At 46.5% G+C, this 11,293-nt stretch overlaps 1 protein-coding gene across 1 annotated transcript; it reads left to right on the top strand.

Annotated features, from left to right (window-relative positions):
* Window positions 1–288: 288 nt before the first annotated feature.
* On the top strand, window positions 289–11,021 carry TLR4 (toll like receptor 4). Its single transcript, XM_063409611.1, has 3 exons — window positions 289–2,047; window positions 2,846–3,012; window positions 4,273–11,021. Exons 1-3 carry the CDS (start codon window positions 1,952–1,954, stop codon window positions 6,527–6,529), a joined length of 2,520 nt encoding a protein of 839 aa, XP_063265681.1. The 5' UTR covers window positions 289–1,951; the 3' UTR covers window positions 6,530–11,021.
* Window positions 11,022–11,293: the final 272 nt, after the last annotated feature.

Below are 11,293 nucleotides of genomic sequence, written 5' to 3' on the forward strand. Positions count from 1 at the left end.
AACCAGCACTGACTTTCTAAACTTATGGCTGAGTTTGATCTGCTAACTCTCATGTTTTCTGCCAGTGCCCTGTCCTTTGCAGTGCCTGAAGGATTTGTCCTTGAACAAATTTCGATGTGTGTTGGGAAACTGTCCCCTGTGACAGCAGCAGCACCTTCTTTGAATGCCCTTCAAGCTGCACTTCCCACTTGACCTCTGAGCGTGGCTGTGGGAGGGATTTTGTGATGCTCCCAAACTCTTCAGCATCTTCAGTAAGTCTCCATTGAAATGGTAATTTCTGGAGCATACTTCAGGCTCATCTCAGCTTTAGATAAAAATTAAATGTGGATTGCCTCATTCTGCATATTGAATACTAAGGGATGCGCTCATTTGTTCTCTCTGCAGACACACGATGCTCTGCCAATTTCCTTAATCCAGGCACAGAAGCAGTCAGCAATTGTTTCCATTCACTTTTGATTCCATCTATAAAAGGAAATACCTGCAATCACCAGAGGCTTTTCAGGCAGGGATTTTGTAGAACTTGTCCAATTTCAACAAACTTTTTGTCTGCTGGCTTAATGGGCACTATCTGGCTGCACATCAGGGTGTCGGTTTTAGCTCCCATTGTGCTGCCATGTGTTTTTTTATTGCAGAGATCATCAGTTATTTTAGGATTTCCCCATCTCCCCTAAGCTCTCTACTAACCTGTCAAAAAAGTCTAACCCCCACCTCTGAAATGTTTTAAACTTTTCTTTATAAGTGGATTGCTCGCTGGGCTGATATTGCATCTTATATTTAATATCAATTTTCACAGACTTTCGTGAGTTGTCACAGTTTATTCCATCTTCCTCTAGACCAATATTCCACCCTTGTCTCGTATTTTTGCCACTTTTCAGTCTGTGTGGTGTTGACAATACCCAGCAACCCTATGGCTGGATCCCCAGCAACATTTCTTAGTTATCTCCAGGAAGACAGGAAGAGATACATGAATGTACGACCATTTATCAGAGTAAATGAAGGCAGGGAGCTTTATTAGAAGGCTCACAGCTGACTTACATTAATATTGCCCACTGTGAGGTTTTACAAAGCTTTTTTCTCTTCCTGAAACAATAGTCTGCATTGGGAATTCAGCACTGAGATGTTCTGTAGCCAGGCACCAAACAGAGATCCAGGCATGAGCAGGGCAGGGAGCAGCCCAAGCCCAGCTCAGGGTGTTTGTGCCTCTCCTTTTTGCTGCACACAGCAAATTCTCCCATGGGAAGGGTGGAGCAGAATTTCTGTGACCACAACTCTGATCACTCTGTGAATGTCCTTGTGCCTGGCCATATTCCTGCAATAATTGCAATAAAGGTCCAAGCAGATGGAAAAATCCTGGATGTTTGTTCACAAGACTTAGCTAGAGATAAACCTGTGCTTACCTGGCTTAAGAAAACCTCTGCCACAGCTGAGCTCTGCTCCAGTGCTTGCCAGGGTGAAGCTGGGAGCATGGCAGGAGTGCAGTGGCAGCCACTCTCTCTAACCAGTGCATTTGAATTATGGGATGTGGAGCATGAAACTGGGCTCAGAATTGCACAAAATATTCCAATTTTTTTTTTTTTTTTTTTTTTTTTTTTTTTTTTTTTTTCCTATTTGACCTGAGCTAATCAGAGGCAACCAAATCAAGTGACACTGATGAAACTCATATTCTTCTTTAATTTCTAGCCCAAAGAATATCTGTCATTACTTCTTTTTTTTGTTGTTGTTGTTGTTGACTTTCTTTTCACAGTTTTTAAAAACAATTTCAAGACGAGCAGTTCACCCACAGTGTGTGTGCAAAGAAGGCAGTGACCAAGTTTCACTTCCCCCCTCGTTCTCAGAGAACGTGCAGTGAGAAGCAGGAGTGGTGAAACACAACTCCCGGCACTGCAGGAGGTTTCTGTCTCCAGGTTTCTCTCTCCATGCTCCTTTCTCTGGCATTCCTGGACTCCTGAAGATGCCCAGGAGAGGAGCCCCTCCTGTGGGGACACTCCTGGAGCTGGCATTTGTCCTGTCCCCGCTGGCAGGCTGCCTCCTCGACCCCTGTTTGGAGGTATGTGAGCTCCAAGTGAGCACAAAATCCTTCTGCTTCTCTGGTGCAGCTTTTCCCTTTGCCTGGGGGATTTGTGCCTCAAGCCTCGTAGTTGTCTTAGGAAAGCCCAGCTTTTTCTTTTTCCAAGGTTGATATCAAGGTGATTGAAGTATTTGAAGTAAATTCTGGTCTCAAAAACATCTGAGAACCAGGACCAGCAGCAAGAACTTTTTCTTCTCGTTGGCTTTCTGTACCTCTGAGGGTGCTGCAGTGCAGTGATTGTAAGAGATTATATTTCCCTTGGAAGGGATCCAAACTCTGTCTAATTTCTACAAAACCGAGATTTTTGCCTGGTTTGTGCAGCAGAGTGATTTCACCAAGTACCTGACACTGACCAAGTGCCTTTTGCAAAGTTTTGCTGACAATTATTTGCTTGCAGAATAACTTTGGCTGAAGCTGCCTGGTTATGTGGAGGGGAAGAGAGCTGAGGGCTGCTCCTGGACATGCAGTGCATCCATGAGTGTTTCTCCTGCTGCCTCTCTCAAAGGGTGCTGCTGGTTCCTCAAGGAACAGTGTCCTGCAGTTTTGTCCCAGCTTCAGTCAGCAAGAAATGCAGCTCTTCCTGGGGAGTGGGACTGGTTCTATTGGAAGGGAGAAAAGTGGTTGGGGTATGTAAGATTATTTCCTGAAACTCAGGGCAGCTCCTTTAGAAATGAACTTCAAAGGGGGTCATTCTGCTCCTGCTCTCCTGACAGGGACATTTTCTGGCACTTCATGAAGAGCAGATGTTAACCATGATGGGATCTGCCTCTCTTACAGGTCACCCCTAAAACAACTTTCAGGTGCACAGGACTGAACGACTCTGGAGTTCCTGATGGAGTCCCAAACACCACCCAGAACCTGGACCTCAGTTTCAGCAATCTGAAATCACTGGGGTCAAATTATTTTGCATCAGTCCCTGAGCTGCAGCTTCTGGATCTTTCAAGGTGATGGGATGTATTATGTGAATACTGGGTAAATTTTTCTTCAGCTGAGTTGCAGTGGTGGCTTTTTGGGGGGTCTGTTGGTCTTGGCTGTTTATCTATCTATCTATCTATCTATCTATCTATCTATCTATCTATCTATCTATCTGTTTATTTATTTGCTGTGACTTTGTCCCTGTGTCTGTCATTTTGCACATCTGCAACTTTTAATTCCATCACTGAGTGCACACCCTCCACTCAGAGCTGGGTCTGTCAGTCTGATCTTGTAGGTTGGGATGTGAGAAGGAAGATTTTTCACTTGTCTATGAACAAGAAAAATGTCAGAATTTTCACTGTTACAAAAACTCTGAAGTGGAACATCTTGGGTGAGCTGTTTTTCTAATCACAGTTTTTAAAAAAATAACATGCAGGTACATTCATTTTCTAAAAGGCTGTTTTAAAATATCAACATATTCTCTTTTCCCTTCTCCTCACATATCTGGGGGAGGAGATGGGGGAGGCCTATTAGCAAATTTGAATTGATGGATAATTTCCATTGACTCCAGACAACAGTTTCTCTGGGTAAATTGTTTCACTGAGAAATGTCACTCAGTCCCATCACAGCTCCAGCTCCAAAGTGCCTGAGTGGCAGAGCACATTTGCTGTGAGGCATTGGCTGGATTATTAAACCAATTCCGCTGGGATTCACTGCAGAATGCATTTGGGTCTCAAAATCTGGATCTTCCCACATCAAGCCAACCTTAGGGGACCACTCTCGTTTTTCCCTCTTCCTTTTCTCCTCCAGAGCCAGCACAGCCTGGGGTCTGCTCCCTCTGAGCTACCAGCAGATATCAGCTGCTGGCAGATATGTGAGCTCTGGTGCCAGTGGGGCTGCCCAGAAGTGGCTGAGATGGGGGTGCAGGGTGTGAGGGAATGCTGGCTCTGCTTGGTCCTTCCATCAGTGATGGCCACCACAATACCACTTTGGCTAAACTGAAAGCTGGGATCCTTCTTTCCTGCTGCCTGCACGAATCTTTGATCTTCACCAGGTGTCCATGTCTCTTGCTTTGAATTTAAGATTACAGAGGAGAGGAGGAAGTGAGAGGAGGTCTTCTGGTGGAGGAGCATTCCCTCTGCACATCCAGGGATGCTGGCTCTGCCCAGCACAGCAAAGCCAAACCAGCCCCCAGCGTGAGGCTGAGCCCGAGGATGTCCCAGCAGCACTCAGGGGACAAGGAAGGGACAGTGTTTCATGCACTTATATTTTCTTTTTGTACCCAACAGGTGCCAGCTCCATGCAATAGAAGATAACTCCTTTATAGATCTCCATAGACTTTCCACCTTGATTTTAACTGCCAATTCCCTCCAGCACCTGGGGAAAGCAGCTTTCCATGGCTTAACATCTCTGAAAAAACTGGTTCTGGTGGAAACCAACAGGACCTCTCTGTCTGAGCTGCCCATTGGCCACTTGCACACCCTACAGGAGCTGAATTTAGGCCACAACAGCATTACCTCATTGAAGCTTCCTGAGTATTTCACCAACATGACTTCCCTCAGGCACCTGAGCTTCTTCTCTAACAAGATCACATCTATCTCCAGAGGAGACCTGGATGCCCTGAGGGAAGGGGACAGGCTCAGCCTCACTCTGGTGCTTTCCATGAACAATATAAAATCCATAGAGCCGGGGGCCTTTGCAGGGATCCACCTGGGCGAGCTGGCTCTCAGGTCTGCCTTTGAGAGCCTCACCATGCAAACCTCCCTGCAAGGCCTGGCTGGTCTGCAGGTCAGCAGGCTCACACTTGGGGAATTCAGCGACAGTGAGAGGCTGCAGGACTTTGAGAGGGGGCTCTTGAATGGGCTGTGCCAGGTACAGATGGAAGAGTTTGTCCTGATCTGCTTCAGGGATTTTGAGGGTGACACGGACACTCTCTTTGACTGCGTAGGCAACGTCTCCACCATTCGCTTGGTGGGTGTGGGGCTGGAGGAGATATCACGGGTTCCTGTGTGGTCTAAAGTGAAACAGCTGGAATGCAAAAAATGCAGTTTTGAGGAGGTGCCTGCCCTGAAGCTGTCGCTTTTCAAGGAGCTGAGAGTGCTTCGGATTACCAAGAACAAAAGACTCAAAAACTTCAAGCAGAATTTTGAGGGTCTCAGGAACCTGGAGGTCATGGATCTGAGTGAGAATAGCCTCACCTTCAGCAGATGCTGTTCCCCTCGGTTTCAAAATTGTCCAAATTTGAAACACTTGAACTTGAGCTTCAATTCTAATATCAGATTGACTGGAGATTTCACTAATGTGAAGAATTTGTTATATTTGGACCTTCAGCACACAACTTTATTTGGTCCTGGCTCCTACCCTGTCTTCCTGTCCCTTCAGAGACTGATTTACCTCGATATTTCCCATACCAAAACCGAAGTTAAATCCCAGTGTACATTTTGTGGCTTGAACTCTTTGCAAGTGCTCAAGATGGCAGGAAACTCCTTTGAGGACAACAAGCTGGCAAACCACTTCAAAAACCTAAGTCACCTCCACACCTTGGATATTTCAAGCTGCAAATTAGAACATGTGGATCAAAGTACTTTTGATGCCCTCTCTGAGCTAAAAGAGCTCAACATCAGCAACAATAAGCTCCTGACCTTCAGTCCTGGGGTCTACCAGCCACTCCAAGCCCTCAGAGTCCTGGATTTCAGCAGAAACCAGCTGACGGTTCTGTTGGGCTCAGCCCGGGAAATCCTGCCTGACAGCCTGGTCCTGTTGGATATCTCTCAGAACCTCTTTGACTGCTCCTGTGTGCACCTGGACTTTCTGGAATGGGTCAAGGGAAAGCAGGAGCTGCTGCAGAACGAGGAGCTGATGCTGTGCCACACTCCCTCATACGTGGCCAACGTGAGCCTGCCAAGCTTTGACCTGTCCTCCTGCCACGTCAGTGCGGGCAAAGTTGCCTCCTCGGTGGTTGTGTTGCTCTGCATCGTGGTGCTCCTCCTCCTGGTTTACAAGTACTACTTCCAGCTCTACTACTCCGTGGTGCTGCTCAGCGGGTGCAAACACTCCGCAGAAAGAGGTGACACCTACGATGCCTTTGTCATCCACTCCAGCAAAGACCAGGAATGGGTGACAAAGGAGCTGGTGGAGCCCTTGGAAGGAGGAACACCTCCCTTCCACCTGTGCCTGTACTACAGGGACTTCCTGCCAGGGGTGCCCATTGTCACCAATATCATCCAGGAGGGTTTCCTCAGTAGCAGGAACGTCATCGCCGTCATCTCCACCGACTTCCTGGAGAGCAAGTGGTGCAGCTTTGAGTTTGACATTGCCCAGTCCTGGCAGCTGGTGGAGGGAAAGACTGGGATCATCATGATCGTGCTGGAAGATGTGAACAAGGCCCTGCTGAGGCAGAGGCTGGGGCTGTCTCGGTACCTGAGGAGGAACACCTACCTGGAGTGGAAAGACAAGGAAATAAGCAAGCACATCTTCTGGAGACAGCTGACAGGAGTGCTGCTGGAAGGCAAAAAATGGAATCATGAGGAGGTAAAGCTCATGTGAAGAGAAAGAAGAGTTCTTCCTCCCCTGTCTGGCCTGGGCTGCTGGACGGTGCTCAGAAGCTCTGTTCTCTCTGGTTCTTCTGTTGCTGTTCAGAGTCAGAGGGAGCGGATGGAGGCACTGCCAAAGCACTCCAGAAATTCCTGCCTTGCTGGCCACCTCTTCTCAAGGAAGTTTGCAAGTTAAGGAGTGACAAGGGCCAGAAGAGCTGCCTGAGCTCTGAGTTTGCTCATGGCTGTCACCCACAGGTGGCCCAGCAATCCCTCAGGTTTGGTGGGTGTAGGAACAGACCAAGGCTCTTACTCTCATCTGGCTGCTTCTGAAACTGGATTTGGGTCCTGACACCATTTACCCAGAGGAATATCACAATCTGTTGCTTTGAGTGGACCCCAGAATCTCAGAGGCAGAGTAAAGACACAGGATTTTCAGCTCTAAAAACTTTGTGAAACAGAAATGAGGTTTGGATTCCAAACGTCTTGTGCCTGCCTCCGTGGGCAGCACAGCTCAGGGGACAAACCCTCCAGAGAGCAATGGGGCATCCTACAGCCCGACTGGCAGCTCCTCAGGGAACCTGAGCAGTTTTGTCATCAGGGAGGGAGGTTTCTGTGCTTGGGAAATTTGCCCAACAGGTTTCTTTCAGTTTTCTTTACATCAAGACCAAATATTGAAACCATCACCTGAAAATCTTATTTATATCCAGGTTATTTAATATTTGAGAGGGCATTTTGGAGTTTTTTTGGGGGGACAAGAAATGTGGAACACCTTTAAACTGAAATATTTCTTTGCTCCCACTGCTTCTCCTCATCCAGTGTTTGTGAATATGCTCTGGGACTGCCCTAAGCAGGCAAAATTGAGCCTGAACAAAGTGTTTCAATGTTTACAGCCAGCCAGTTCTAGATTAAGATTTTTCACTCTCTGGACCAGCCTTAATTCACTGTTGGAAGGTGCTGCAAGAGCCCCCAGGGTCTGAAATGGAGTTCAGATCTGCCTGTCTGCTCAGCCTTCCCCAGGGACAGCTGCCACCTGCAGCAGGGCTGGGTGGGGGAAATCTGCTTTTGTTTCCCTGAGAACCTGCCTGACATTTTGCAGGGAGAAGAGACAGAGGGGAAAAGTCTGGGTTAGCTGAACTAAGTGTACCCCAGCACTGTCCTGAAGGAAGGGAAGGAAACTCCAAATGCCATGGAATCATATCACAGAGCTCTCCATCGACGTGGGGGATGTTGGATGGGGCAGGAGGGTTGCCCTCTTTGTACCAAAGGCTTTGGTTGGCACTCATCACTGACTTCCTCTGGTTTTAATCTTGCACATCCTTCTATAATCAGAGGTGTTCTGCAGAGGTAAAACAGAAGCAAGTGAGTGGTGAATCAGATCTGATATTTATCCACTCACTTTTCTAAGCACCACACAGGGACATTTCCATGGAAGCAGGATCAGGGATCAACATCAGACATTATTGGATAGAGAGGGAGAGCCAGTTCCAGCCTTGTGCTGGCAAAAGTTGAATCACAGCTCCCTCCCTGTGTGCTGTGTCAGACAACACTACCAAAACCCCCTGCAGCCCTGCCTAAGCCTTTTTTGTGACCCAGGAGATGAAGGTTTAGTAAAACTAAGCTTGATGCTGCATTCCTTTGCCTAGAGAGTTTGTTCTGTATCTGCTAAATACTATTCCAGCAATTCCCAAAATGAAGTTCTCCTCACCTCTGTTGGGACTGATGGGTCCTGCAGACCTTCCTCCTCACCTTTCCACCCCCACCTTCCTCCTCCTCCAGGGACAGAGGCTGCTGGGGATGGTGGGGGACAGAACCAGGGCACAGAGGTTCCCTGGACTGAGGCCAAAGGGGAGCACTGAGGACAAAACAAACATTATTTCATGAATTTCACCAGCTCTGAGTTAAATTGGGAAACAAAAGAGGAAAAATGAAATAGAGTGGGAGTTCCTGCTCCTGAATTGAGCAGCACTGAAGCCACATTTCTCCTTCACTCTTTCTCTCTGTGGCTCCTCTGCAAACAATTCAGTGGATGTGTATTTCTGGCACAAAGCACAGAGTCCTATGATTCTTGATTGTAATTATAACAATGAGTTTCAGAAAGCCTGCGAGTGGTTCTGGGCATTTCTAAAAGGGATTTAGGACAGTATTGTTTAAAAAGTCAGTGGTTTTTTGAATATCAAAGCAACTGTAGGAGAGCTGGAGTGATGCTGAGTCGAGGCTCTTACCAGTACAATTTTAAAAGAAACATGTCACTTGTTTCTCTCTTTCTATTCAGAGTCTCCACAGCAGACGTGAGCATGTGAGTTGCCCCTGGCTTTCTTATTGTCCAAGAAAGAGCCACAAAACCCATCATAACTTCAGCTGACCCTCTGTGGTCCCTTCCAGCCTCACCCACTCTGTAATTCCGTGATCTGCCCAGGCAGTGCTGAGGTTTATGAGTCCAAGATGGACAAGGCTGTGTGAACAATTGTATTTTCACCATTTACCCAGCAGAGAAACCATAGATTATTTTTTAAAAGATTCAAAACATCTTTCCCCAATACTATAAAAGGGGGAATATCGTGGTTCCCACAGAAACACACGTCCTCATTTGCCTTCATTTTTGGAAACAAGTGTCCAAAGGAAAACTCAATGTTCTCATGTTTCCAAAGCTGCTGGCGTGCACTGTTTGAAACTGCCCACTCTGCAGCGAGTGGCTTTGATAGGATTTACTCACTGGGTGAAAAAATGAGCAGCCAAGCAAACACCCATGCAGGTCTGCATTAATCTCTCATTTAAATATCTGAAAACATTCCAGTTATTAAAGCATCTCTTTTGCCCAGGTCATAAAACCAGATGGAGACAAAGCTCCAAAGGGCTGTTGCATCCAAGCTATTCCACTGGCAATAGGGACGTGCCCTGATTTCACTCTGAGCCTCATTTGACCCAAAATGCCAGGACAGATGCAGCTCTGGACTTCCTTGCCTCATGGAGGGTGCTGTCCCAGGGGAGGACACCCTGGTGTGCTGGCACTGTCACCAAGCTGTGCTTTGCAGTGAGAGTGCCCTCATTAGTGTGATTGCATTTGTGGGTTTCTTATCTTCTTTTCTTCGTGTTAGAGCCAGGATTAATACTCAGGAGAGGGTTTCGTGTTGGGACTCAGTGTTTATTAATTCTTATCTCTAGCACAGTCTCACGAGTTGTGAGCTCTAACAAGGTGGAAAATGGCTCTGTCTCTAACTCTTTCCATGGTCTCCCAAGCTCCAAGTATCCAACAATGAGGTGACACCCACACTGTTCATACCTTCAGCCCAACAACCAACCACCCACAGTCCACGGGACCCCTTCACACAACTAGAAAAAAACACCCCAAACCACCAAGAAGGTGAAAGAAGAACCCAGCCTACACCCCAAATCCTCCACATTGTCCCACATGTATCACTGTACACCAAAACCCCAAATTCCCAGCTCTCCACCCTGTGATATCACACACTCCACTCAAACTACACACTCACAACCCTGTTGCTGTAGGACATGAAATGAACCACACTGACTCTGTGAGTTCTCAGAAGGCTACAAAAAGGGGGATTTATTCAAAATGTGATTTCTTTATATACTATTTACAGATACCAATATGATTGGATGGGCAAAGTTAATACCTCTTCAACCACATTGCTCAAGCCAGAGGGCCATCAAGAAGTCCTTCCTCTAAAAGGCATTAATAACATAGATACAGTTAGCAAAACATCAGCAAATTGCCTGGGAAAGAAATTTCACAAACCAAAACATCTCAGACATGAAATCAGGGCTACACAACCCCAGAGCTATCACTCAATTTTGGAAGCCTCTTCCACGGCCTCAGGTCAAATGTGGTGCTTGCTTGAGGGTCAGTGCCTTTTAGCACAGAAAGCCTGAAATTCTCAGCCTCCAGGGTTCCAACAGTGCTCCCCACACAGCAGCAGCTGCAAAAGATGAAAAGCAGGGCCATGTGCATTCCCTCCCACCTGGATGTGGCTGCAGGAGTGAGAATGCTCCCCTGGCCCCCCTGAGGAGCACAGATTTCCAGTGTCACTTAAAAACCCAGCAGAACGAGGAAAAGCAGCTGGTTTCCCTGGACCGACTGGCACTTGACAGGAACAGGTTGGAACTTCTCAGGGAGAGCATTTGTCCTTTGGGAAATGCTAGTTTGTATGTGGTTTATGCAATTTAATGAGGTAGCATGGTGAATCTATGGAATGGGAATTGTCACAGCAGAGTTTCTGGTTTACTGTTGCATGTAATTTTGGAACAGGTATTTTTCATGGAAACAGTGATTTAAAAAAAATGCTTTGGAGGGGCTGAAAAAGAGATTTCTAATAAAAGTTAAATTGCTCCACAATGTCATTTAAAAAAAAAAAAAGTGTGTTTATGCTGTTGTTTTTCAGAATACATTTTCATTTTGAAATTTGTTTCTATTTACACAATCTGACTAGTCTCCCAAAAGAACACCAAAATGTAAAAATGTTTCCCATACACACAAAATAAAAACCCTGAATTTAGTTTTGTGAGTTTTTTTGTTTGTTTGTTTGGTTGGTTGGTTTTTTTTGTAACATGTTGAAAAATATGTTTGGCAAAAGGGAAATTGCTCTTCTATGACAGCTCTTACCATGACCCTCTCAGAATAAAACCTTCACCTGCCTGTGCCCCATGTGCAGTTCAGGCAGCAAACCCCACTGACAAACCCCTGGAATGAATTTCACTAAGTGCCTCTTGCAAAACACCTTGAGTAGGTGCAGTGGATCGATAGGAGCTGCCTGAG

Source organism: Prinia subflava, chromosome 12 (assembly GCF_021018805.1).
Source record: "Prinia subflava isolate CZ2003 ecotype Zambia chromosome 12, Cam_Psub_1.2, whole genome shotgun sequence".
Classification (NCBI taxonomy): Eukaryota; Metazoa; Chordata; class Aves; order Passeriformes; family Cisticolidae; genus Prinia; species Prinia subflava.